Source organism: Sporothrix brasiliensis (genome assembly GCF_000820605.1).
Source record: "Sporothrix brasiliensis 5110 chromosome Unknown Cont21, whole genome shotgun sequence".
In the NCBI taxonomy this organism is placed as follows: domain Eukaryota; kingdom Fungi; phylum Ascomycota; class Sordariomycetes; order Ophiostomatales; family Ophiostomataceae; genus Sporothrix; species Sporothrix brasiliensis.
Window position 1 is genome coordinate 2,455,197 of NW_024467140.1, and position 27,358 is coordinate 2,482,554.

Genomic DNA, 27,358 nt, shown 5'->3' on the forward strand with positions numbered 1-27,358 from the left:
AGAGCAGATTCAGTACAAAAGTGACGGATTGTGCGGTTTCGTAGGGCGCTTTGCATGCGGGCCTCTCGCCGCACCTTTGCGTCGATGTTTGCCCTGCCGATCCGTTAACCAGACTCAGCTCACATGCCCGCCTTTGCCCGCAGCTGTCCTCAGTCTGCCTGCCCAGAAAAAGTATATAAACCCCCTCCCCCCTCCCTCTCCCCCCTCCCTCTCTCCTTCTTCCTTTTCTCTCTCTTCTTCGACCATCACCAAATGTGGTGTTCAGGCTCCCAGTATCTGCGTCTTCTACCGGGTCTTGTTATGGTCTACGACTACATTTTCGGTCCTATGCAGACGCAGGTCAACCATGAGTCCGCGTAGCCCATCGAAAATGGCGACGCCAGAGAAGCATAGCATGCCGAATGATGTTTCACCAACAGACGTACGGATGTTTTTACGGAGCCATCAAGAGGTCAGTCACAGCACCAACCTTCCTTTGCCCTTCAGTTTCGTCCATTTTATTAACAAAGTACAGACAGTCAACCAATCCTCTTTTGGACGCCATGGACCCCCCGTTCGTCTTCGGCCACCGTTCTAACAGTGGTCCATTGTCGCAACTGTGGCCTACTCTATCATCCTCCACATTTTCTTTCACCAATTATGGACGACACTGTGGATGACCGGTAGCATCGCGAGACAGTCACCTCCGAGGCATCACCAAAGTCACTGTGTCGGCTAATGGATCGCCGCAAGGGGACAGCCTGCCACATATGTTCGATGGGCAACACTGAGACTGGGTTGGATCTGAGATACTGCCTTTAATCATCTGACATTCCTGAGAGGACAGGGAAATGAACGAGACGTACTCGAAGCCGTTCATTGGGTTAAGAGACGTGTTTGCAAGATCACACGACGCGCCCCTCGACAGTAGTCGAACAATTGTGATGTGTCCGGCGCTTGAATCTACAACAAGCCGAGGATTCGGTGCGCAAAAGACGGCGGTTGCCGAGGAGTGTCATCGGCTGCAGCAACGGTAGGTAATCGTTTGTTCCGGTTGGCACTACCATCGACACTGCTGAGTATGCGAACAGCAAACAGTGTTTGATCTTCTTTGAAAGACTTGCATGTTGGGCCTGTACTCTTTCAAAGATGGAATACTTGTGCCAGTCCGAGGGGACGGGTTGCCGGATGGTGTGCGTACTACCAACGGGTTGAAAAATGTTGCTTTGTCTTCAATTTTTGAGGAAACAAAGTGCGGTGCGAAGGGACATGTAAGCCCGCCAAATTCTGTTTTTTCTTTCTTTTTCTTCTTCTTCTTCTTCTTCTTTTTTTTCATTTTTTTTTTTTTTTCTCATTCACTTCCGCTGCTGTTTGTTGAAACCGACATGCTGACCAACGTCTTTCTGGAGTTTTAGCTGCCGTTCACGGCAATGATGGACGTGTTATGAAGGGACCAGCTTGCCTGTTGCACTCGTATTTTATGGTCGAGGTCGTACCGACACCACAGCTCCTCCGACGTTGGCCTTAGGCCACACACCGGCCAATGAAGTCCAGGAGAGCGAGCCACGCGTCTCGAGTATCGTGTCGTGGCCACGAAATGGACATGCGCGAGTGGTGGAGACCAGCCGTCTTGAATCTGCCTACAGAGGCATATATGGCCACCAAAAGTTGATTGTGTTTCGTGATGTCTTGTTTTATGAGCCGGTTTGAGGACGACAGTATGCTCGAAGACGAGTGAATGGAAATTTACAAGATTCTGTCCGGAGTCTACCTTTTGCCTCTCAAGTATACTTATCGGCACTTTGATAAGGCTCAGAAAATCGATCGAATGCCGGATGAGTCTCTTAGAGGCTTGCTGGCAGAAACATTGCGCGCTATGTCTGAAGAGCCTCCTCGGCGCCTGGCATCTGATTCAGATCCTGATTCATGTGTCCCGTGGGCTGTACGGTCAATGGCATGTTGTCCCTACAAAGGCTTCATCTTTGATGTGCCGAGAAGTGAACATCCCCACGGGTTTCAGGTACTTCTCTTATGGCCTGGGTTCGACTGTGTGCAACAGCTGTGAACTGTGCATCTCAGCTGCCAAATCCAACAACACAAAGCATCAAAGTTCTTTGCGCTGGTGCTTTTATGAACATCGACATGAACGCTTGATGTGTTTGGCCGATAAGGTTGCCAAGCGGAAGAATATTATTCTCACCGCGCTTTAATGGGAAGCTCTTTCACCAAACTGGGATATCGTCAAGAAATTCAACCCCATGTCATCCACGACACACTGTCGAAGAAGACAGTCGGATTATGAGACACGAAAGAGACCGTTGTGCTCCGGCCCCCGTCGCGCTTATGCCGTCTATTGCGAACGGTGCAATGTCCCCATGAATCAACCAGCTCAAGAAGCGATCTTGCAACGATTCTTGGCGATTCTTGACCAACAAGGGATGATGTCGCAAGAAGATGTGATATTTGTAAAGTCCCATGGTTGACATGCACGACATTCTTTTGGGTAGAATTGACATATTGGGACTCACCAAGCTCTACGACGAATGTGTCCTTGTAATATGCCCTGCGCACCTTACGCTTGGCTGAGATGGGTGACAGAGTCGTCCTTAACGACGGTGTCCCCGAGAGTTCAATCGGAGAACTCGAGCTCGAGCTCGACAGAGCAGAGAAGAAGATCCCGCGGGACCTTGAGGCCATCGAAACGTCGACATGTGATTTGGGTGACGCACGTGTTAAGTTTATTGAAGCCGTTACCTTGTCACTAAAACTGAACACCACGAGGTACTCATGCGCCGTCGGATGATGGGCTACAAATAAAAGGCAGCGTTAATGAAGGAGGCCACAACCATGCGGGCGAAACGTCCGGCTGGGGAGCTTACACGTGTGGAGCAGGAGCCGCCTTTGAACGCAAAGTACAATGACTCGTCTTTTCCGGTGAGATACTTCTTGGCACTTGATGAAGAAGCACGAGGCTAGAGTGTGCACATGTGCACCACGCCCTTCCACCGGGCCCCTGCAAGACTTCAGAAAAATGGCATGTTTAGCCGCCGTGGAGGTGCTCGGTACTGCCACAGTCAAGACCATCCCCAACGGCGTCACGCGCGACAAGGACGAGCCTTCTGTTCAGGAGGTGCAAGATGCCTGCTGTAGTGCTTGTCACGAATTCTACAGAACGCATGGCCTTTCAAGCTTGAAGCCGACAAAGGACACGGTCTGCTTAGATTGCGGTAAGACCAAAGACAACCAAAAAGACTTTTGGTTCATCGGGCTGGGATAGTGAAAGAGGACCATGGACCTTCTACTATTCTGCGCAGCGCGTGTCACCAGCGAGATATATACATCTACACGCCAACAGACAACAGACGGACCAAAATCATGGAGTCTGGGAGAGATTACAGTCTGTTCGAGTTGGGATCGGCCTACCAATCATGGCTGGTGTTTTCACCAGGAGCAGACGCAACCACATGAGGGCCGCACAACGTTTTATGTCAAAGTTGCCACGTTACATCTAGAAGAAAATACACATTTACTTCGATTTAGGTCCGAGGCAAAGACTTGGCCTGTTCTACAATACTTGTAACGGATCATCCAATCTCTAGCGTTGCAAGGCCAGAATCAGCCTACAAGACGTGGATCCGGCGAACGTGATCTGGGGATATGTGCCTGGAACAACTGCGGGCGACAAAAGCCCATCAAGCGTTGTTTGCGCACCGTGTTGCAAGAAAGCTTTGTTTAAAAGGTCGTATATTGCGTTATTGCTTACGAAGTACGGCGCGTTATGAGGCGGCACGTCGGTGTACCTTCTGTTTATTTCAAATACAAAGTTTTATACGATCAATACGACTGCTTATTATTGTTTATGTGGGAGATGGAACTATTTCAGTGAATGTTGTGTTTACAGCAGCTGTGTATACAAGATAAAGCAGACAAGTGATAGTAAGAGAGACCCGAATCGAGACCAGACAGAGACCCCCGCAACCCTCGAGCCGAGCATCAACGCACAACCAGCACAACAACTGTGACAAGCATGCCCTGTCCCAGCCCTGACCAAAGGCGGCCTCTCTGCCTGCTGCCCGCGCTTGCCACTGGTTGGATCTTTATGTGCCACGCGCACCCCCGTCCCTGGCACATGTAGTACGTCGTGGCATACCACCCGGGTGGCACGCTCATCCAGGCCGCCGCGGCATCGGGCGGTGGGCCGCCGGCACCGTAGGGCGGCAGCGTCACGGCCGGGTTCTCGACAATGACGGTTTTGTCGGGGCTGAGGATGACGGTGGCCGAGCCGCCGACGACGACGGGGGGCGGGCCTGCCACTTGCGGCGGCGGGCCGCCATGGGGAGGCGGTGGCTGAGGCTGTGGCTGAGGTTGCGGTGCCAGACTGGGCGCGGACGGCACACCGGGCGTCCAGGTCGGCGTCTGCGAGAACGGGACGGGCACGGGCTCCGGCGTCGGACTTGGACTCGGCAGGACCCAGGCCGTCGTTGGCGGCGCGGCGGGGGGTGCGGCGGGCGGGGGTGCTGGCACGAGCGTTGGGACGTTGCCGACGACGCTGGGCTGTCCGTTGGGTTCCCAGGTGGTGTAGGGTACGGGCATGGGGTTGAATGCTGCATTTGGGTCGGGCTGCCGTGGGCCGATGCTGGTTGTCTGTGCGCTCTGGGAGACGGCCGGGCTGAGAAAGGCTGTGGACACTTGCAGCCACGTCGGGATCAACATGTTGTTTTTTGGTTGCTTTTCGCAGATGTGTATCGGTCGTGCTGTTGACTGGTTTTCGAGGCTGCGTTGTTGTTCGTCGAGAGCTGATCACCAAATACACAAAGAAAGCATCGAGACGATGGATGGAAATACACTGTTTTGATGTGCATCATCAAGTATATTTATTGTGTTGAATATCTGTTCAGCCACTGTTCTTCTATGCCGAGATTATGTAGCCACTTTATTTGTAGGAAAATAACAACATCATGGCCAGGACATAACTTACCCATCCTTGCTCCATGCTGTTTATCGCGCCGAACGTGATTGGTTTGAAGGCAAAGATGGTCATGTTTACTTGAATGGTTGCGATGGTGATGCTTTTGTATTGTTTCCATGTTATTCGACAAGGCGGGAAATTGCCCTGGATAAATGCAAATGTAAACAGGCCAGAAACCAAGATGTTCGAACCCGCCAGTGGCTGGCAACTGCCGCCTGGGCCGCGTCTTGTACTTGGTAAGGGAATCGGGAGAGAAGGGAAGTACGTGAATAAGTGAATAGAAAAATCAGAAAAGGAATGGGGTAGTTTTTGTTTTAGAAGATTGAGAAAAAAAAAGAAAACAAAAAGACACATACAAATAATCTACCCAAATCTCACACCTAGGCTCATCAAAACACGGCGTGCACGGGCATTGCAGCCCTACGGAGGATTAATACGTTCATACGTCGAACATAAGATCATGTGCACAGACTTACAGCCCAGCGCTCCGTGTTCGACCTCCACAGCATATGAGACATGGTCAAGACGCCACACGCCTCAGACTCTTCAGCAGATAAATAGTCGACGCTTACTCTTTGTCGGACAGAAACAGAAACTTGCAAACTTGCCATTTGTGTGAAGCGCCCACAAATATATTGATGACAGCTTGCAGCAAACGCCACTTTGTCGACGATTTGGCGGTGGCTGCAGTCAGCTTCATGTAAGCCCTCCCTGCACACCCGCAGAGAAGGTTGTATCCCGTTTCGGACAGACGTACAGATGACGAAGCGATCCTTCACAATCCAGCCCACACGTCGCAGTCGCCGAGGAGAAATGGCCGAGGAAAATACTTGGAGCGGCCGGCGAGTCGACTGTACAAAGTAACCTCGTCACGTGAATGGCCGGCGACTACTCTCTCTGACTCGGCCGCCGAAAATAGGGTCGCCGACTGCTGGAATCGTTGGGCTGAGCCGCGTGAGGCCCCGTCGCCCCCACTGAAGCACCACTACCAATCCGCCCAGATCCCCGGCGACCACATTATCTTCGCCGTAACTGGTTTTCTCGTTTCCGCCACCCACACCCCAGCAATACCCACTTTTCCGGGCACTAACAACTAACACGCGCAAAGGGGTGTCCTGGAAATGCCGTTTCGAGTCATGCAGCCCAGAGGGGAGTACTGCAGCACAACGTCGGCGATTATGGGGCATCAAGAATGGAATCGACGATGGAAACTGGAGACTGAAAACTGGAGACCGGAGATCGAAACAGCGGCGGACATCTGCCGGCAATGATCTGTGTCTTGTAGACGGCACGCGGTTTTGTGGGTTTGCGGGTTTCGCTTTGGCTCTCTTGCCGTTCTAAACGGCTGTCGGCGGCCAGGCCGAGGAAGAGGCGGCCATTCAGACGGCATCTGGGCGCCCTGGACACTTGGGCCGTTGCCCATGCACGTCTCGGACAAGGGACGAAGGGCGTGGGACGGCCTCGGATAGGAGGACAGCCTGGCGGCGCACAGCAGCATGTCCCACCGAGCCGCGGGTTGTCGGGATAAGGGGCGGCTGACACGGAATATTTGAATAATTTCCCGTTCTGGACGTCGGCGAGGATGCAAGACAAGCTGAACGTGAAGCGAAGCGCGAGGAGCGAGTGGCCCGAGGAATCTGAGACGAGACGGAGCCAAGGAAAAGGAAATCAAGATCCAAGAACAGTGGCCACCGTTCAACGGACGAGACTGCCGCCGAGCTGTCTCCTTTCTTGTTATTTAAAAGAGCCGTCTGTCCTCCTTTGTTGACTCGTGATCCAGCACCATCCACAGATGTGATCGCAAACACGTTCATTTGCCCCCTGAAACCACCCTCCGCATCGACCCCTCCACTCCATTCCCACAATGTCGACGGCGACCACCGACGACATCGAACTCAACGCGGTGCCCTCGGCCCACCTCGTCAACGACGTCGTCGACCACTTCGCCTGGCGCGATGTCCGCGTCGTCGTCAAGGACCGCCAGACCCACGCGCCGCTCTCCATCCTCCAAGACGCCGCCGGCATCGTCTCCGCCGGCGAGATGCTCGCCCTCATGGGCCCCAGCGGCTCCGGCAAGACCACTCTGCTCAACGCCCTCGCCCACCGCCCGGCCGCCGCCGGCGCCGCCACGACGGGCCTCGTGCTGGCCAACGGCGAGCAGGCCACTGCCTCGGTGCTGCGCGACGTGTCCGCCTACGTCGAGCAGGAAGACGCCCTGATTGGCAGCATCACCGTGCGCGAGACGATGCTCTTTGCCGCCCGCCTGGCCCTGCCCAGCACCGTGTCCCGCGCCGAGGCCCGCCGCCGCGTCGACGACTTGATTACCAGCTTTGGCCTGCAGGCCCAGGCGCACACCATTGTCGGCACGCCCATCAAAAAGGGGCTCAGCGGCGGCCAGAAGAAGCGTCTCGGCGTCGCCAGTCGCCTCGTCACCAGCCCGCACATTCTCTTCCTCGACGAGCCCACGAGCGGCCTCGACTCGGCGCTGAGCGTCGAGGTCATCCGCTACATCAAGGAGATTGCCCGCCGCAACCATCTGGTCGTCGTCGCCTCCATCCACCAGCCGTCCACGACCACCTTCCGCCTGTTCGACAAGCTGGCCCTGCTGTCCGGCGGCCGCACGTGCTACTTTGGCCCCGTCGACGCCGCCCCGGCCTACTTTGCCCGCATCGGCTACCCCGTGGCCCCCGCCACCAACCCGGCCGAGCACCTGCTGGACCTCGTCAACGTCGATCTCGACCGCGGCGGCGAGGTGCGCGCGCGCACCCAGGCCGTCGTCGCCGCCTGGGCCGCCTCGCCCGAGCGCACCGCCCTCGACGCCGCCCTCGACGCCGCCGCCCACGCGCCCGCGAGCCGCCCCAGCCTCGCCAAGCTCAAGACGCCGCGCCCGCCCCTCTGGCGCGGGCCCCTGACCCTGCTGCACCGCGCCTGGATCAAGTCGCACCGCGACATTGTCGTCTACACCATCCGCGTCGTCATGTACCTGGGCCTCGGCGTCCTCATGGGCACCGTCTTCCTGCGCCTCTCCACGCACCAGGATGCCATCCAGCCGCGCATCAACTCCATCTTTTTTGGCGGCGCCTTTATGAGCTTCATGGCCGTCGCCTACGTCCCCGCCTTTCTCGAGGACCTGCACACCTTCCGCAGCGAGCGCGCCAACGGCCTCGTCGGCCCCCTCGCCTTCCTGGCCGCCAACTTTGTCATCGGGCTGCCCTTCTTGTTCCTCATTTCCGTCGTCTTCTCCGTCGTCGCCTACTGGCTGTCCAACTTCCGCCCCGACGCCGCCGCCTTTCTGCGCTGGGTCCTCTGGCTGTTCCTCGACCTGCTGGCCGCCGAGTCCCTCGTCGTCCTCGTCGCCAGCATCGTCCCCGTCTTCGTCGTCGCCCTCGCCGTCACCGCCTTCTCCAACGGCCTCTGGATGGCCGTCGGCGGCTTCCTCGTCCCCATGCCCCTGCTCAACGTCTTTTGGAAGTACGCCTTCCACTACATCGACTACCAGGCCTATGTCTTCCAGGGCATGATGGTCAACGAGTTTGGCGCCCGCGACTTCCAGTGCGACGCCGCCGCCCCCGCCGCCGCCAACGGCACCGCCGCGTCGTACCAGTGCATGTACGCCGGCGCCCGCAACGCCGAGGGCATCATCGAGGGCACCGACGTCCTCCGCGCGTTCAACATTGGGACCAACCACGTCGGCAAGTGGATCGGCATTTCCATCGCCATCACGGTCGGCTACCGTCTGTTGGCGTACCTGGTCCTGCGTTTCCTGCGAAAATGAGTAGCGGAGGGCATCGGTGGCGAGAGAGTTGAAAGACGGCATTTGAGTCCAAGTGTCAAATAGTAATACATACCCAGAGAGTATCGAATCGAGACAATCCCATCTTAGCAGAACGCAGACACCGTATGTGAGAGGAACAAGTAAGACAAAGAGAACATCAGTAAATAGCGCGAAACAACATGAGACATAAATCCAAACAAACTGTATACAGAACCCAACGCTATCCGTTATCCAAGAAACACCCAAAACTATATATATATACCCAAAAAAATGTCGTGTCGTTCGTTGGCCGTTCTCGACGGCATGCTGCGTACGCCTACTCGTCCTCGAGCAGCTCGTACCACTCGGGCGTCTCCTTGATCAGGCTCCACATGTACTTTTCCAGCCGCACCGCGCACTTGTTGTACACCGTCGTCGAGTCGTTGTACTGCCGGCAGTTGTTGATGACCAGCTTCAGGTCCTCCACCAGGTCCTTGGGCGTCGCGTACGCGTCGCGCTCCAGCTTCTCCTCCATGGTCGACAGGTCCATGGGCGACTTGATGACGTTGTAGTAGTCGGGCACCTCGTCGCGGTTCACCGGCGTCAAAAACGGCCACGCCTGCTTGTGGTTCTGGATCTGGTACAGGAACCGCCGCAGCTCGTTGAAGTGCGGGCCGTGCCGCGGCACCCGGCCCAGCGCGTCCATGTCGGGCGACCAGCCCGTGGCCTGGATGGCCGGGATCGCGAGCGGGTCAATCGCCGGCAGGGCCTCGCCCGCTGCCGCCGCCGCCGCCCACTGCGCCGGCGGCGCGTGCACCACGTGGCTCTTGCTGAGCGGCCGGATCTTGGCGCGGATCGTCTCCTTTTGTTTGAGGAGCAAACGGCCCACCTCCAGGTACCGCACCCGCGGCACCATGCTGCACTGCATCAGCGTGCCGCCCTCGTAGTCCTTGATGTACCCCATCCACAGCGGCTTGTCGAGCGTGATTTCCTTGGTGAACCCTTGCTTCTGGAAGTAGCCCGTCGCGTAGTTGTCCGCGTACGTCAGGAAATGCATCACCGGCGACGTCGCCTTGACGTAGTCCTTGAGGTGCGCCATCATGTGCGCGCCGTAGCCCTTGACCTGCTGGTCCGACGACACCGCGCAAAACACAATCTCGGCAAACTTGCGCTCGTTGAAGGGCCGGATCGCAATGCCGCCAATCACCTCCAGCGGGTGCCGCACAATCGCCAGCGACACGTGCGTCCGGTCGTACACGAGCCGCGCAATGTAGTCCTTGGGCATCTTGGGCAGCTGCTTCTGGAACAGGTTCTTGAGGCCCGTCAGGATGATCATGCTCTCGCGCGCATTGTCGTTGTTGACCACCTTGAACTGGATCTCGCCATTGCGTTCCTCGACGACGGCGGGCTGCAAGGGTTAGTGGTGCTGTGGCTTTCGAGAAAAAAAAAAAAAAAAAAAAGCAAACAACGCATGCCCACACTGCGTACCTTTTCTGGAAACGGAATCCGCGCCGGCATCGCCGGCTTGCCCGCCGCCGGCGGTGTCGACTCGGCTTTCGCGGCCGGCCCCTCGGCGGTCGCGGCCGCCGCCGCACCGGCTTTCGTGTCCTCGCCTCCAGCCGCGTCCGCGTCCGCCTCCACGTCCTCCGTCTTCACCACTGGCGCCGCAACGGCAGCATCGTCGACCGGCGAGTGCGAGCTCTTGAGCCGCTTCGTGTCCGACGCCGTTTCTGGTTCGTCGGACGCCGCCCGCTTGGCCACGCGCACCGCCGTCGCCTCGGTCTCAATCACCTGTGTCTCCGTGCTCGCCATTTTGGTCTGGTGCGTGCGCGCGTGTGTGGTCGCCGTGTGGTCCTGTCGTGAGCACGGTCCGACGACGACGGACGTTTTCGCGCAACTTGGGGAAAGGAGTCGAGGCTCCCCCGTATTTCGGTGGATGCCAAGCGGTCCGAGGCCTAGCGTGACGTAGTGGAGTCGAGTTCCAGGTGAATGCCGTTCGGAGTGCGGCTTTCGATTGCTCGCGCGTCGGGTTGTACTTGGGTCCAACGGCTGCGTCGCAGTGCATCAAAAGAAAAGAAAGTAACGATCGAAAGCGGCCGTCTGCCAAACAACGACTCGCGGTGTGGTGTGCAGACCGGTCTCGCGCGAGGTGGATGTCGGCATTGGCGAATGCGCATCAGATTTTGTGGATCGGAGTCGCAACGAGATGTCAGGGGCCGATCGCGTCAAATTTAGTGGAGCCCCGCATACCTGCATGTTTTAACTCCTTTAATCGCAATTGTATCACATGCTGTTAAACAGCTACATCAAGGCTGCCTTACACCACCCACAGCTTGTCACTCTCCTCGCTCGTAAGGCCGTCCCTCGTCCCGTGTCTGCCGTTTTGTTTATTCGGTGATGCTTTCGGCTTGTTTATTGTCTTTTCCCTCTTTCCCCACGTACATCCCCCGTTTCCTTCTCGCTTAGCCCTGTTTGTTTTCCGTATCGAGTATTTCGTACTTTCCAATGCGTTTTCCGCTAGCGTTGACCGAATTTCATTCTGCAGGTCATGGCGATCGGCGGAGCAAAGAGCTGTCGACTCGTCTTTCCTCCCTGCATCATCGCGGCACGTGGGCCAAGCCACTCGCTGACTTGCACCGCGCGCTGCCTTGATGGCTTGATGCTGCTCGTTTGTGCCCGTTTCTAGCGACCGACGGCACGAAAAGCTTTAACTGATAGACACGTGCCAAGACTTTGCATCGTGCATCGTGCATCGTGCATCTTTCGCCTCTGTCTAGATTGCTGACGGCCCAATCGACCGGCCGCTTCACGATCTGGGATATTCAGCCGGCTCCGACAGATATAAAAGCCCGCCTCCTCCTCGTGATGGGAGACCATCATTTTGCCAGTCACCCCTCCATCTCCATCGCCCCCTCTCCCTCCACCTCCCATCGTTCATCCTCTTGCCCGCCATGAAGACTGCTGTCCTCGTCTCTGCCCTTGGCCTGGCGGCCTCGGCTGCTGCGTCCGGCCCCACGGTCTACCTCATCCGCCACGGCGAGAAGCCCTCCTCGGGCAACGGCCTCAGCGCCCAGGGTCTGGAGCGCGCCCAGTGCCTGCGCACTGTTTTTGGCGCCTCGAGCAGCTACAACATTGGCCACATCATGGCCCAGCAGCCCTTGTCGAGTGGGTCCCCTGCCTCTTGTCCCTTTCTTTTCTTCCTTTTCTGATGCTGCGTCGTTGCTCGTCGGCATTCTCGCTAACAAGACACAACAGGCGGCAAGCGCCAGCGCCCCCTGGACACGGTGCAGCCGCTGGCCACCGACCTCGGCCTGACGGTCGACACCTCGTGCGACCGCGACGACGAGAGCTGCGTCAAGAATGTCATTGACAACTACTCGGGCAGCGGCAACATCCTGCTCTGCTGGGAGCACGATGAGCTGACCAACATTGCCGAGGCGCTGGGCGCCAACAACGCCCCGACGTACCCGGACGCCAGCTTCGACCTGATCTGGACGGACCCGTCCGACTACTCGTCCATCACCAGCATCACGTCGGAGAACTGCCCCGGCCTCGACAACTAGACGAGTACAGTGCACCTGTCAGAAACGTGCACGCTGCATTCCCGAAAGGGCTGCGTACGATGCAACAATGCACGGGGAGAGCGGACGGCTGCGGTTTCCGTGAAAAGGAAATTGGACAACCTGCCGCTCTACATTCATCGTCTCACATGCTTCTCATATTTCTTCTCTCCTGTACATATGCTACAAAACTTTTATTCCAGAAGAATGTCATATTCCGTAGAACCATTGGCTCCCATCTCTTTTACTGCCCCTGAATTGCTGTTATTCCTGTGTATCGTTGCATAACGTATGACTGCTGTGTGGATGCGAGCATCCGCCTTTGTTCCCGTGATATTGCACTCCTCTCCGTATCCGCTCCGTCCCTATTCGCCATTTCATGCCTTTCGGGTTCTCTTCCTATCGTCCGCGGCCGTCGGCGTACATTTCCTCGTACAGAATACCTTGGCTTATTTCCCATTTTAATCCACAACGCTTGCACGGATTCCCAATCCTTGCGCCGTACATTATAGTTTTTATCTTGTTTGCTGGCTCCACGACGGACAGCTGCAGCGTGTAATTTGCACGTGTGACGGACACGGCTACGGAGACGGCAGTCGACATCGACTTCTCATTCGTGCTCGGGGCCGACGCCTTCAAATTTTTCTTTTTGTTGTCTCCAGCAATGATTTCCGTCTCTCTCCATAAGACGACGCGCACGGTGAGGATGCCTTCCTGTTGGGGAATGGACGGTGACACAAGAATATGGTGTATGTTCCCGTGATGTTATGCCTTTGGTGGCCAGAAGAGGAAAGAGTGATGGAATCAAGGCAGGAACGAAGGGCCACTCTTGCCATTTATTTTGTTAACCGTGAAGTTTCTTTCCCCCTTTACAGCCCCTTTTATGTTTCTCTTTCGTTCACGTCTTTTTCTCACCCTCTTTCCTCTTCTCACCAAACATCCCAACATCAGCCGGCTCGATAGCAAGACAGCCACGGACACATACGCGACACCGACGCCATGACCTCCCCAACCGAACCCCATACCAGCGTGTTCTCGCACATCAACGGTCCCCGAGATGACCTTCTCGACCGCCTCGCCGTCGCCGAGATCTGCAAAGGCTGGCCGGTGTACCGTGACGCGTCGGAATGGCAAAACTTTCGCTCCCTCTTTGCCCCGAAGGCGACGGTGTGGACCAGTACGTCGTTCCCCTCTGTGCTCTCGTCACATTTGTATTGTTCGCCGCTCACCGCAGTAAAGCCTGGTCCGGTCCGTGCGACATTGACGCGTTCATCAACGTGTCCAAAGAAGGCAAGGCCCGTGGCGTGTTTATCCAGCACCGCGAGTGCGGCACACTGGTTGAGCTGGGCCCGGACGCGCCCGGCGAAGGATACGACGTCGAAGGCGAGGAGGCCGTCGCCGGCCACCGCAGCGGCAATGGCACGGACAAGGACACGGGCACAGACGCGGCGGGTGGCAACGCCACCGTCCTCTCCTCCGCTTCGTCCCGCAGCGTTCGCCGCGCCGTCGGCAAGATGAAGGCCACCATCACGCAGCGGTTCGTCAACCCGGGCGACGGTATCGCATTTGACGTCGACTGCGACTGCCGCTTCGTCTTCTTCTTGGAGAAGATAAAGGGCCCCGCCGGCGACGCTGCCTGGCGCACCGTGTATGTCAAGCTGTTTTACGAAAAGGACAAGATCGTGCCGGCCGACGGACACTCGACGCCCGCGCTCACGGCCGAGGAGAAGGCGTATATGCAGGACGAACTGCCCGAAGGATACCGGTACCTGGGCGTGATGCAGCGTCGGCTGGGATACGCGGTGGACGCGAAGCTGCCGACGCCGCGGAACGCCGGATGGGAGGCGATGTACAAGGCGATGGAGGCGTGGTTGGTGGGCGACAAGGCAGAGCTCTAGGTGTGAGATGGGGTTCGCAGGGCTGCAGGCCAGAGGTCGCACGATGAGACGGCGAGGCAACAGATGATGTTTTGGGAGCGGATCAAAAAAGATGTACTCGTAGCTGGCAAAAGTTAGGTAGCAAGGCGCAGACAAGCATGCTTGTGATGGGATGCAAGAAGTGAGAAGGAGAAAAGGAAGATGCATTTACATTAGTCCAACATACCAGGCGCATAAGCAAGGTGAAGAAAATAAAACGTGGTTTGCCTGGCGGAGTTTGCTCGACGGCCAAGGCGTATGTATCTTGAAGAAAAAAGTATGTACAGCAAACGCTACCGACCAGTCGGGTGTAGGATAAGTAAAAGAAAAATGAATATGAGGAAAATGCAAAGGTGCGTCTACTTCTTCCGTCCTGCACACTCGCAAGAGCCCCCTTTTTTGATGCCCCAGTACAGCAACAAACTCATACTGACAAAGATGGCGGCGACTGCACGGTTAGCGACGCCCAAAAGGCACATAAGTCAGCAGACTGGCTTGCCAAGGCAAGAGTAAACTCACCAACAGCGACCACTTCGCCGACGTGGTTGTTTGTGTCTCGCCGGAGCAGGACGTGGCCGACACTGTGCAGGCGGCGGGCGGCGAGGGTCAGGTCGTCGTCGAGGCCCTGCCGGATCGCGTCCAAGTCGATGACCAGCGGGAGGGCGGGCATGATGCAGGTGGCGTGTGAGAGCGGAAAGAGGCGCGTGTCGTTGAAAGACGGTCGTGCTGGTCAAATGCGAGGGTGCCCGTTGGGTATCGTTGTCGAAAAGGAGCAATAAGTAAGTGAATGGAAGTCGAGGCCGGCTGCGAGGAGATGAGACGAGATGTAGATGGTAGTAAACGAGGACAGAAGAGAATGGAATAAAATCAAAGAAAGACAGAGTGAAAGAATATGTGAATCAGTTGGAATAAACGCAGAGACAGGACAATCAGAACGAACAAAGGAAAGAAACGAGAATGTGGCGGGCAGCACATTTCATATGCAGCGAAGGAGACCAACCCCTTGTCACGGAAGGCATTCGTCACGGCTCACGATAATGCGATCTCATCACACATCGTACTCTGTACTGCATTTTCCTTGTCTTTATTTCCTCGCTTCGTCTCTCACTGCCACAGGAACCGACCAGGGTCTAGCCTGCTGTGGGCTTGGTGGACAAGGTGGACGTGACAGTCGCAGCCATGGGAAGCCCACCACCCTGGGCCAGTTTCAAAGAAGGGCGGTGCTGAGGTGGTCCAGTCCCAGCAGCAGCAGTCCCAAAGGTCAAAGAGAAAAGACGTTGGGTGCGCCGTCATGTTCTGGATCGCCGCCAGTCCAGAGACCAGAAAACCAGAGACCAAAAGAACAAGAGCCCTGGTCAGCGATCCCCGGCAGACGAGACGACCAAGACGACCAAGACGTCCTTTCTGGGCGTTCCCATTGGCACAACCCGTCGAGTGGTTCGATGATGTGTGTCCGGGGGTTGTCGTTTGGTGGCATTCACAGGCAATCGGAGACATTTTGGGGCTCTTGAGGTGAGTGGGTCCGGCGCCTGCCGTCGCGGGTGTTTCGATGTGGGTCACTTCTCGCTGTTTTGTAACAGTTGGGGGGGCTTTGGGGGTCTTTGGGGGAGAGGGGGGAGGGGATGTGGTGCAAACTCAGGCCATTTCAGGCCATTCTGCGCTGTGGTAGCGGGTCTTGTCAGAAAGCTACAGGGTTCTTGATGGTAAGATACTCTTTCGTACAGCCCTCTCACCGCGTCATCGCAACGGCCAATCGAGTCCCAAAATAAACCCAACGTGCATAACAATGCCGAGAAAAAGGGGCCGCAAAGCAAAGCGACGAAACAAACAAGAATTTGACTCGGCCTCTGGGCAGACTCGGCAGGCTGGGCAGGGCATTGTTGCTTGACAATTCTGTCGCACGAACGAAATAAACAGTGCCGCGTCGGCATCCACCCCTTTCTCGACAAAAGAATACCATGGTGAAACGGTGGGGAATACGTGACCAGCCACCGCAACAGAGCATCTCTCCTATTCCTCTCCTTTTTTTAATGTGAAGGTGCTTAAACTATTCTCCGTTCCATGGCTCTCCCCTTTGTGCATGTCATCTCCTTCTGCGCACGGACTTGTGGCGAGTAAATTCTCTCTTTTCTTTCTCTTTCAACGACGGGGTTCATGACCACGTTTAGTCACCACCAACACGCCATGAATGGCCGGGATCTAACTCTTAACGATACCATACGGGAGATCAGCCATGCGTCTTGGCTACTTGCTGGTGAGCTCGTGCTCTCGCTGACACTGCGGCGACCTGATGATGGACCGTTCTGGAGCGACGGCAACACTTCATTCTATACCATTTCTAGGGCCTCTTCTCCCTCGCCAGACTCCAGACCAGTTCGAAATACAAGTCATCTTTACAAAGTCTACGATGCGGGCGGCGTTTCCACTGTTTGGCGCGCGGGCGAAGCTTTTATTAAAGTGAAAAAAGCTACCCGACAGGCTACCCGAGAACACATTACCTTGCGTTCTTTCCGTGGCAAGGGCTGTGTCGGTTTCGATGTCCCGGACGTCCATTATTATGGCGAATTCGACGACGTATATTGTATCGTGCTCAGCAGGATCCCGGGTCCGACACTTGCAGAAGCTTGGCCTACATTGGGGGACGTGGCAAAACAAGGCTATGCATATCGAATTGCCAATGTATGCGACACGCTGGCGAGATGGCAAGGCACGAGCATCAGCGGCGTGGATGGTTGCCAGTTGTCCGATGTCTTTTTGACGAAGCGACATTCCGACAAAGACTGCGATCCTGAGCGCATACGAAAGAACTGTGAGGAGCTCGGTATGGACTGTACCGTGCTTGGATTTTATCACTGTGATTTAGGGCCGGGTAATATTATCGTGAACGGGGATACAATCGGGATTATTGACTGGGAAACAGCTGGTTTCGTCCCCAGGGAATGGGTGCGCACCAAATTCTGTGTATCGAGTGGGATGGATCTTGCGCTGGAAGACGAAGCTGCACGGTGCGACTGGAGGATACGGGTGTCCCGGGAGTTGCAGAAGCTGGGCTTCAAAGAAGTTGCGGACGAGTGGATGGCGTGGTGGAATTCGTCCGAGGTTGGCAGTGAAAGGATTTGAAGAGTCAGCCATGTTCAAGATGCGTGTGTACACAGATATGTCCCCCCCCCCCCATGAACTTTATGTACGGTTCATTGAGACCAAGTTGCATTGTCACTCACTCCGCTCGTGTTGCCTCGCTCGCTTCGCTCACTCGTCACGTCACGCATACACCTCCAACTCGGCCAGCTGCATGCGATAGCCAGTCTCGCCGCCGACGCCGCTCAGCTCGGTGGCCGTGACGCGCACGTAGCGGACGGTCGCGCTCGGAAAGGTAATGACCTCGGCGCGCCCGGCCTTGATGCTCGCGCCGTAGCTGGGCTGCGACGAGAGCGTGGTCCAGGCGTCGCCGCCGTCGATCGAGCCCTCAATGACAAACGCGACGGGGAACGCGGTGCCGGCGGCCGTCGAGACGTCGCTGCGGGGGTGCAGGACGACCTTGCCGACGGACTGGCGGCGGCCGAGGTCGACCGCGGCCCATTCGGTGGCGTGCGCCGCGGCATGGGCGGCGGACGACCAGCCGTTGCTCGTGGCCGCGTCGCCGCGGACGTTGCCGTCGGTCAGGTAGGCGGCGGCCCAGCCGCCGCCGGGGGCGCTGCGGTCGTCGGAGGAGGCGGTGACCGGGCTGTGGAGAGCCAGGTTGCTGGCGCGCGTGTCGCCGCCGGACGCGCCGGCGGGCGTCTGGTAGAGGGCCGGGGAGCCCCACTGGGTCCAGCCGTAGACGTCGTTGCCGGTGGTGCGCAGCGTGAAGGAGACGGTCTGGCCGGCCCAGGCGGTGACGTCGGCCAGGACGGGCAGCCAGTGCTTCCAGGTCCAGTAGGTGGGTGGGAGGATGATGCCGTTGCCGAGCAAGAGGCTGTCCCCGTCGTCCCCGCGGATGGCGGCCTGGAAGGTGGCGGTGCCGCCGTTGGGCCCGGCGCCGTCCTTGATGCCGAGGGCGGCGTAAAAGTTGAGGCGCTGGCCGTCGCGAACGGCCGGCAGCGAGACGGCGTAGGTGATGACGCCGCCGACGGCTTCGTAGACCGTCTTGAGGGCCACGCCGCCCGACGAGCCGTCGGCCGCGAGGTGGTTGTCCGGGCCGGACGCCGTGGCGGCCGCAAAGGCGTCGTAGAAATCAAAGACCTTGCGGCCCGGGTTCCAGCCCGGCGGCTGCTGCGGCCGGGCCGTGTCGGCGTACGCGGCGAGGAATTTGTGGATGGTGTTGCCCCAGGTGTCGCCCGTGGTCGGCGAGCCGAAGAGCGCGTACTGGTCCTTGGCCGTGACGTTCTCAAAGGCGTTGGGGCACAGGATCTTGGCGCCGTCGCGCCAGAGCGTCGTCAGCGTGTCGTACGAGAAGGCGTCGTCGGTGCTCAGCGGGTTGAGCTCAAACAGGCCGAAATTGTTGCCGCCGTCGGCGCGCAGCGGCGTGTCGATGCTCTGAAAGTCCAGCGGTGCGCGGCCGTACGCCGTGTAGCCGCCGGCGCCCAGCGCGGCCGTGGCGGTGGTGAGATCGTCGGCAAAGGCGTAGAACTCGAGCTCGGGCGTCTGGTGGCCGTAGACGAGGTCGCGCGGGATGCCGGCCTCGACGATCCACGCCGTCTCGTCGGACGTCGTGTGCACAATCGCCTGGATGCGCCAGCGCTGCCACTCCTCCGTGAGCGGGTCGCCCGTGCGCAGGGGCGCCGGCGGCGCGACGTCGTCCCACGACGCAAACGACTGGCCCGTGGCGGCGTTGAAGTCGGCGACGGACGCAAAGGCGGGCACGCGGCCCTGGCCAAAGTAGGCGCCGCCGGCGCCGTAGAGGCCCGCGTGCTGCATCCACTCCTTCCACTCGCGCACAAAGAGCGGGTTGTAGTCGGCGGCGTCGTTGGCGTACAGCGTCTCCGAGTCCAGGCTGATGCCGGCAAACAGCGCCGGGTGGTCGGCCGCCCACGCGGCAATCGTGCGCATGGACGCCTGCAGGTTGCGCCGCTTGTACGACCGGTAGTCGTCGTTGTACCGCGAAAACGAAAAGTAGTTGGACCCGTAGTCGTGCGCGTACAGCGAGTCGCCCGCGCTGTTCCGCATCGTCGTGTCCGGCTGCGCCGCAATCGCGTCCAGCAGCGCGTCGTTCCACCCGCCGTCCGAGTTGCTCGTGCAGCAGTCGGCCCAGCGGCCGTTGTTGGCGTGCACCAGGACGGGCAGCGCGAGCTCGGCGGCCAGCCCCAGCACGTAGTCCAGGTTCGTCGGGTCAAACGTGTAGTTGGCGGCCGCCGACGACACGTCGCGGCTCAGGCACCACGACGAAAAGGAAAAGCCCAGCTTCGTGTTGCGGCCGCCGGTGCCGAGCATCGACTTCATGCCGCTCAGGATGGCCAGGTCGCTGGCCCGGCTGTCGTTGGCCAGGGCGCCCTCGTAGATGGGCAGGACGTAGGTAATGTCTTCCGAGGCCGTGCCCCAGGCTGCGGCAAGCCGGCCGGCGACCACGAGGGCCAGCCACTTGTACGCGACCATGCTGGGGTGTCAATGGAGGGAAGCCAAAAGAAATGAAAGTCGCAGAGGATTGGTGAGGATGCAGATATCTAAATAAGTGTTCCAGAGTCCAGTACGTACCTCCCTTATATACAGCGCGGAGTCGCCATCGCGAACAACACCGTCAAAGAGGAGGCGCCAGCCGGTGCGCTTGACGCTGGAAAGCCGGTGTACTGCGTCGACTCTGTTGTAGACTCGAAAGACGCGAATGACGTAAAACAAACTACCCCGACTTCCCCATGTTTGCGAGGAGTGGCACGAGACGATCCGTTGTGGAAAAAGAGGAAGGACAGTGTATTTCTGCCGGGTACATACGTCGTGCCTCTCGCTCTGTATTCGTGCGAGGTCTGCCAAAGAATGAGAGATGACGAGTCAGTGAAGGGAATGCGACAGAATCGGTGCAACTAGATCCGAGTGGGCGGACATGCAGCTACTGCTCTGATTCTTCTGATCCCTGCGGCGTCCGCCTTCTCTGCACACGCATCCTTTGGCGTCAACAACCAGCACGAACTGCTGTCGATCATTTCCCAAATCACATGGAATTGCAGCAATGCCTCCCAGGTGCATTCGCTGCCAGTTGGGACGAGGCGAAGACGAATGAGTCGGGGCAAATGCAAGAACAGGATTCGAGGAGTGCAGATGGGGTACTGCAGCGGTGATCTTGGACCGAGAAGACGAAAGAGAGAGAGAAAGAGAGAGAATTAAAAAAGACAAGAAAACAAGAGAATAAGCATTAACGCATGGACTCAAACACTGAAATTGAGAAATAAGCCTTCGACCGAACCGCCACACGCACCACCAATACTAGAGAACTCCACTCCCCGTCTTCCCCATACTCGCTTCCACTCCACTGTATCGTGGGTCGGGGTTCCGTCCCGTCGCCGTTGCATGTCCGGCTGTTGTCGTCCGGTCGTAGACACCAAAATGGCCGCACTCCCTCGCGTCTCCCCAGATTTCAAGGCATGTATTCCCACTAACAGTGTGCGGTCGTCTCCGTATAGGAGCCCATAGCCCGCGCTTTCAAATAAACACCAACCTTGCCACATTTTTTACAATCGTCGGCGCCGTGATGCAGACGGCCGCCAACGACGTGGCCCTCGTGATTGTCGGCGGAGAAAGGGTGGTGGCTGTGCTAAGCAGATTATGAACGGTGTGAGGGCATTTGGCTTCTGTCAGTGGCTCGTCGAATGTTGCCCGACTGTGTTGGCAGTTCCCGACCGTGCCACGGCTTCCCGGCTGGACTTGGCGATGCTCGACGTACCTCCGGTGCCCGAATGTGCCTCCCACGCCCGACGAGCAAGATAGCTTTCAGCAAGCTGTAGGACTTTGGCAGTAATAGATTCGCTTCTTCTATGAAATTCAATATGATAAAGTGCCACCCCTGCTCTACAACCAAGTACTTCTGCAAGTCAGCACCGTTTTCTTTTCTTTTCTTTTTTTTTTTTTTTTTTGTGATATTTCCGTCCAAGCCTGCTTCATACCCTCGCAGTGCACCAATACTCTTTTTCACGATGAGCACATTTCAGTACTCGCCGCTTCAACCCGGCACAGATTCGATCAGATTGTTAATGTAAACGGAGGGCCGTTATCGAGCAATATTTCTTGCCAGCTATTCGAAACGTCCCTAGCAGAAGCACCCGGGTACTCGGCTTTATCATACACCTGGGAAAACGATGGGCCTGCTCGAGGTTCCGAATCTCCGTGCACCATTTCCATTGACGGTCATGCGGTCCCGGTAACGAGCAATTTACATGCAGCCCTACAGCAAATACGGCCGGAAACGGGACATATTATTCTATGGATCGATGCTCTTTGCATTAATCAAAGCGACGAACTGGAGCGAGGCGACCAAGTCAGGCAGATGGGACAAATCTTCAGCACCGCGGAAGAAGTACTCATCTGGCTAGGCCCGAGTCTGAGTGACAACGACGACAATGGCATCCAAATTCTTTTCGAGTCGATGAATTGGATCGCCGGACATGCAACACAAGCCCAAACAGTCGGCTACACAACGAGCTGGGCGACACTTTGCTCATACTGGATGCGCCCGCGGCCGTTGCATATGCTGGACACCAAGCGAATACAACGCCAAGCCCAGAAGGCACTTTTAACAAGACGATGGTTTACGCGGGTTTGGCTTCTGTAGCAGGTCGCCATGGCAAACACGGCGAGGGTTCTATGCGGGTCGCATGCTTGCCCGGCAAGATCGTTTGCGCTCATGCCCTCGCTCATAGGGCTTGACGTCGACGAACACACGCAAGCCATCCTTGACATCATGCCGCGATTCCGCCAAAACACATGGTGGTCATCACAGCGGCCTCTGCACGATCTTCTCAACAAGTTCGCCAACAGCGCGGCAAAACGACCAAAAGACAAAATCTACGCTTTGCTTGGCATGTCCGAAGATGCCTGCGGCCCGCAGCGGTTCTATCCCCCTACACCATACCCGACAGCGAAGCTTTTTGCAATACCGCTTTCTTTCTGTTGTTTGGAGACGTTCTGGATGCCTGGCATTCTTTTCTGGATTTTACCCTGGAGGAGCTGCGCCTTCCAATCTTTCAACTCGCCCAAAAAACACTTGAGTGGATGCTTTGCCAGAGGGAGGAATGGCGCGTGGCGTCACACCAGACAGCAGCTCTTCTCGTTGACCGTATCAACGAGGGCCAGTTGGAGAGAGACGATCTGTTGTTGTCTCTTGCCCGGACGCATGGACAGGAGTCTGCCATGGATGGCGTGTTGTTCCAAGGAGACATTCATGTTGACGTCATTTTCGGCTATGCCACCAATACATTAAGAGTGACTTCGCAAGCGCTGCCTCCTTTGCGAGCAAGTCTTGTTTATGAACATTCTCTTAAGAAAAGCATACTGGATTTGGAATTGGAATGAAATTGATCTGTTCCTAGTGAGAACTGTCATTGTGTTCAGATGGATTTGAAATGGTTGCCGATGGCCTTGGCTTGTGTTTTTCTTCTTCTTTTCTTTTCTGGTACGTATCTGTGTGTTGTGTGACAATGACCAAAAAAGAAAGGTACTGTTAAAGCAAGTATGTAGAGAACAAGCAAGACTCACAGCGAAAAACAAGGGGCGGCCGGTTAATGTGCCTTCTGACCAGACTCCAACTATGAGACCAAGCCGCACAAAGGCCTTCTTTCTCGACGTCTCTCTCTAGGAGTCTAAAAATAATTAAAATATTCTTGTCTAAAACAAGAGATAGTCTAGGTACCCATCTTGAAAAGTATGTGCGCTGGAAGCAGGCGACGCGCAGCCACCGCGGGCTCGGCCATGCCACGCTGAGCTCTTTGACCGCAAGAACGCCGCAATGATATTGCGGACAATGCCCACTGTCCAGGGACTTTTGTTGAAAGCGAGACTGTTGATCTTGCCCCTATTCGTCGGTAGTTAGCGTGTGGGGTAGAGGATGGCCGGTGCAACCGTGTGGGGAAGCAGCCGCTGTCGTTTCTCTCGTTCTCTCGTTCTCTCGTTCTCTCGTTCTCTCGTTCTTCTCTTCCATTTCCTTTTCGTCCTCTCCTCGCCGTTCCCTCGTCAGTGCATAATGCCGGCCGTATCGCAACGGCCGCGCTACAGATACCTGACAGATGCCTGTTTCGGACGTCTCCGCACTGGCTGACGCCTATCTCGCTTCCAACGTAGTCTAATCCTGTCATGTGTGGTGCAAAGCCTACGAGAAGAAGTTGTCGTCCTACGAAGTGAACGTACCGCTTCACCTTGAAGTTCCTCTCCTTGGCGCTCGTCCCTTGCTGTTTCCTATGACAGAATGGCCTCCCGGATCTCACTCATCCTGACTACCGAGCACATCCTCGTCGATGTCGGTGCTCGCGATAGTCTTGTACGAGAGACGATCTACTGCACTAGACCACTCGTCGCTGTGCTTATTTTCTGCCAATTTGCGGGGAAGGCCTCGCTGGATTGTATGCCGAGTGAAGGTGGTGTGGTTACTTCGTAGTATCACCATCTGCTCTTACTTGCTATCCCTGTCATCTCTTCTGGCAATTCACTATACTCCTTCTTGCGCCCTGTGGTCTCTGCAGCATTGTCGGCCGAGGTCGCGTTGGCCAAGAACCTTTGTATTTGTCGCCTTATATCACAGATCTCTGGAGACGAGTCCCAATCATCATATGCACAGAACACTATAATGCGATACGGAAAGTACACGTCTGTCCCTGTCTAACCGTCTTTTGTCCACGACATTCGACGTCAACCGACATCACCACCATCGAATCTCCAAGAACGACACACAAAGACACCGAGACACAGTCACAGTCACAGTCACAGTCACGACACGCAATGACCCCATCGTGGGACCTCTTCTCCGCGTCGCGGGCGCCCTTCTCGGCGGCCATGTTCCGGGCGCCCGGAAAAGAATACCGCGCGACGCCCCTCTGGTCGTGGAACAACAAGCTCACCGAGCCCGAGCTGCTGCGGCAGATTGACGAGCTCAAGGCCATGGGATTCGGCGGGTTCCACATGCACACGCGCGTGGGCCTCGACGTCGAGTACCTGGGCCCCGAGTTTATGCGGCTCGTGCGGGCGTGCGTGGACTACGCCAAGGACCACGACATGTACGCGTGGCTGTACGACGAGGACCGGTGGCCGTCGGGCTTTGCGGGCGGCAAGATCACCGAGGACGACGCGAACGCGTCGTTCCGGTGCCGCCACCTGCTGGTGACGCCATGGGCGTACGGCGACGCGTCGCATCCGGGGCGCGAGGGCCAGCCCATGTCCAACTCGGGGGAGGCGCGGCGCTCGGAGCTGGGCCGGCTGCTGGCGCGGTACGCCATCCGGCTGGACGAGGACGGCTACCTCGCGGGCCACCGTCGTCTTGCGGACGACGACGAGGACGGGGTCACGGACGGCGAGCAGTTGTGGTACGTCTACGACGAGACCAACGCGCCGTCCGAGTGGTTCAACGGCAGCTACTACGTGGACACGCTCAACCCGGAGGCGATGCGGGCGTTTGTGGCGGCGACGCACGAGACGTACAAGCGGGCCGTGGGCGACGAGTTTGGCCGGGCGGTGCCGGCCATCTTCACGGACGAGCCGCAGTTTGCGATGAAGAAGCGGCTGGCGCACGCGCGCGGCCAGGCCGACGTCTTTCTGCCGTGGACGCACGACCTCGCGGCGAGCTACCAGGCGCGCTACGGCGGCGACCTGCTCGCGGGCCTGCCGGAGATTGTCTGGGACACGCGCGGCGCGGCCTCGGCCACGCGCTACAACTTCCACGACCACGTCTGCGAGCGCTTCACGAGCGCCTTCACGGACCAGATTGCCGGCTGGTGCGCCGACAACGGCCTCGGGCTGACGGGCCACATGATGTTCGAGCCGGAGCTGGCGACGCAGACGGGGTCCGTCGGCGAGGCCATGCGCTGCTACCGCGGCATGCACCTGCCGGGCATCGACATGCTGTGCGACTGGCGCGAGTACACGACGGCCAAGCAGGCGCAGTCGGTCGCGCGCCAGTACGGCCGCTGCGGCGTGCTGTCGGAGATCTACGGCGTGACCAACTGGACGTTTGACTTTGTGGGCCACAAGGGGGCGGGCGACTGGCAGGCCGCGCTGGGCGTCAACGTGCGCTGCCCGCACCTCGCGTGGTACAGCATGGCCGGCGAGGCCAAGCGCGACTACCCGGCGGCCATTGGCTACCAGAGCCCGTGGTGCCGCGACTACAAGGCCGCCGTCGAGGACCACTTTGCGCGCGTGCACTACGCGCTGACGCGCGGCGTGCCGGCCGTCCGCGTCGCCGTCGTGCACCCCATCGAGAGCTTCTGGCTGGCCTACGGGCCGCACGACACGTCGGCGGCCGCCGTCGAGATGGAGCAGCGCTTCCAGGACGTCACCGACTGGCTGTGCCACGGCCTCGTCGACTTTGACTTTCTGGCCGAGTCGCTGCTCCTCGACCAGCCGGTCACGGCGCGCGGCCGCCAGCTGCACTTTGGCCACGGCCACTACGACGTCGTCGTCGTGCCGGCGCTGCACACGATCCGCTCGACCACGCTGGCCGCCCTCGCGGCCCTGCTGGCGGACGGCGGCACCGTCGTCGTGGCCGGGCCGCCGCCGGCGCTCGTGGACTGCGTGCCGACGACGAGCGCGGCCGACGCCCTGGCCGCGGCGGTGCACGTCCCCTTCAGCAAGACGGACATTCTGCGCGCGCTCGAGGGCGTGCGCGACGTGCGGGCGACGCGGACGCGCAGCGGCCTGGCGGCCGACGCGCTCCTCTACCAGATGCGCGCGGACGGCGACGACCGCTATGTGTTTGTCTGCAACACCGACCGCCAGCACGCGCGGGAGACGCAGCTCGACCTGCGCGGCGACTGGGATGTGCGTGTCCTCGACACCATGACGGGCGATGTCCGCGCACTCACAAACACGACGGCCGTCCGCAGACAGGGCGTGCCGTGGACGTCTTTCCCGTTTACGTTTGACGGCTGCGGGAGCGTCCTGCTGCGCCTGCAGCCAAAGACGTCCTCGTCCATGCCGCCCTCGCTCGCATTTTCGCGCCCCGCGTGGCACGTCGCCGGCGAGCTCGCCCTCCGCAAGGTCTCCCTCAGCGAGCCCAACGTCTTGCTGCTCGACATGGCGCGCTACCGCCTGGACGACGAGCCCGCCTGGTCGGACCACGCCGAGGAGATTCTGCGGACGGACAACATCGCCCGCCGGCGCGTCGGCCTGCCGCTGCGCCAGGACAATCTGGCGCAGCCGTACCGCGTGCCGCCGCGCACGCGGCCCGCGGCGCACACGATCCATCTGCGCTTCGCCTTTGAGGCCCGCCTGTCGAGCGCGGTCACGGACGCCCAGATCGCCCTGGAGGGCCTGGACACGGCCACCATCGTGCTCGACGGCCAGCCGGTCCCCGGCACCAAGACGGGCTGGTGGGTCGACCGCCTCATCGAGACGGCCGCTCTGCCGCCGCTGGCGTCGGGGCCGCACGTCCTCGACATCAGCCTGCCCCTGGACGTCCGCACCAACGTCGAGCGCGTCTACGTGCTGGGCACCTTTGGCGTCGACCTGCGCGGCCGCGACGCCACCGTCGTCGACCTCGCGCTCGACCGCGTCCGCATCGGCGACTGGACCCGCCAGCGGCTGCCCTTTTACGCCGGCGACGTCACCTACGAGTTTGCTGCCGTCGCCGGCCGCCACCGCACCGCCGTCCAGGTGCCGCGGTTCGCCGCGCCCGTCTTGCGCGTCGACGTGCGCGTCGGCGGGGACGGCGAGGAGGGGGAGGAAGACGTCGACGCCCACCACATCGCCTTCCCCCCGTACCGGGTCGACCTCGGCGACATCCCGCCCGGCCGCACCGCCACCGTGGCCATCACCGCCGTCGGCAACCGCAACAACGCGTTTGGCGCGCTCCACCTGCCCGACGGCCTCACCGCCTGGTACGGCCCCGACAGCTTCCGGACCAACGGCGACAAGTGGACGTACGAGTACGTGCTGCAGGACATGGGCCTGCTGGCGGCGCCGCGCCTGCTGACCACCGACAAGCAGCTGGCGTCGCCGACGTGGGACGCCGGCAGTGTCGACCAAGACGTGTGGTATCATTGGGTGTAGCTGTGTAGTTGTAGTTTGGTTGTTG

The 27,358-nt window shown here is 58.5% G+C and overlaps 8 protein-coding genes across 8 annotated transcripts; 3 read left to right on the forward strand and 5 right to left on the reverse strand.

Moving 5' to 3' along the window:
• Window positions 1-3,972: 3,972 nt before the first annotated feature.
• SPBR_05290 (uncharacterized protein) lies at window positions 3,973-4,692 on the reverse strand (the record flags this gene model as incomplete). Its single annotated transcript, XM_040763567.1, has 1 exon — window positions 3,973-4,692. The coding sequence occupies one exon, from the start codon at window positions 4,690-4,692 to the stop codon at window positions 3,973-3,975; it is 720 nt and encodes a 239-aa protein (XP_040615738.1).
• Window positions 4,693-6,812: 2,120 nt separating this feature from the next.
• On the forward strand, window positions 6,813-8,723 carry SPBR_04820 (ABC transporter; the record flags this gene model as incomplete). The annotated part of the gene is made up of 1 exon (XM_040763097.1): window positions 6,813-8,723. One exon carries the CDS (start codon window positions 6,813-6,815, stop codon window positions 8,721-8,723), a length of 1,911 nt encoding a protein of 636 aa, XP_040615739.1.
• Window positions 8,724-9,039: 316 nt separating this feature from the next.
• On the reverse strand, window positions 9,040-10,514 carry SPBR_04972 (histone acetyltransferase; the record flags this gene model as incomplete). Its single annotated transcript, XM_040763249.1, has 2 exons — window positions 9,040-10,110; window positions 10,191-10,514. 2 exons carry the CDS (start codon window positions 10,512-10,514, stop codon window positions 9,040-9,042), a joined length of 1,395 nt encoding a protein of 464 aa, XP_040615740.1.
• A 1,139-nt stretch (window positions 10,515-11,653) lies between these two features.
• SPBR_05329 (phosphoglycerate mutase family protein) lies at window positions 11,654-12,265 on the forward strand (the record flags this gene model as incomplete). The annotated part of the gene is made up of 2 exons (XM_040763606.1): window positions 11,654-11,867; window positions 11,958-12,265. The coding sequence occupies 2 exons, from the start codon at window positions 11,654-11,656 to the stop codon at window positions 12,263-12,265; spliced, it is 522 nt and encodes a 173-aa protein (XP_040615741.1).
• A 996-nt stretch (window positions 12,266-13,261) lies between these two features.
• Window positions 13,262-14,160, forward strand: SPBR_05215 (uncharacterized protein; the record flags this gene model as incomplete). The annotated part of the gene is made up of 2 exons (XM_040763492.1): window positions 13,262-13,439; window positions 13,502-14,160. The coding sequence occupies 2 exons, from the start codon at window positions 13,262-13,264 to the stop codon at window positions 14,158-14,160; spliced, it is 837 nt and encodes a 278-aa protein (XP_040615742.1).
• Window positions 14,161-14,537: 377 nt separating this feature from the next.
• On the reverse strand, window positions 14,538-14,848 carry SPBR_08959 (uncharacterized protein; the record flags this gene model as incomplete). Its single annotated transcript, XM_040767085.1, has 2 exons — window positions 14,538-14,626; window positions 14,698-14,848. 2 exons carry the CDS (start codon window positions 14,846-14,848, stop codon window positions 14,538-14,540), a joined length of 240 nt encoding a protein of 79 aa, XP_040615743.1.
• Window positions 14,849-17,439: 2,591 nt separating this feature from the next.
• Window positions 17,440-19,749, reverse strand: SPBR_04723 (uncharacterized protein; the record flags this gene model as incomplete). Its single annotated transcript, XM_040763000.1, has 1 exon — window positions 17,440-19,749. The coding sequence occupies one exon, from the start codon at window positions 19,747-19,749 to the stop codon at window positions 17,440-17,442; it is 2,310 nt and encodes a 769-aa protein (XP_040615744.1).
• A 4,311-nt stretch (window positions 19,750-24,060) lies between these two features.
• Window positions 24,061-27,324, reverse strand: SPBR_04607 (uncharacterized protein; the record flags this gene model as incomplete). The annotated part of the gene is made up of 1 exon (XM_040762884.1): window positions 24,061-27,324. One exon carries the CDS (start codon window positions 27,322-27,324, stop codon window positions 24,061-24,063), a length of 3,264 nt encoding a protein of 1,087 aa, XP_040615745.1.
• Window positions 27,325-27,358: the final 34 nt, after the last annotated feature.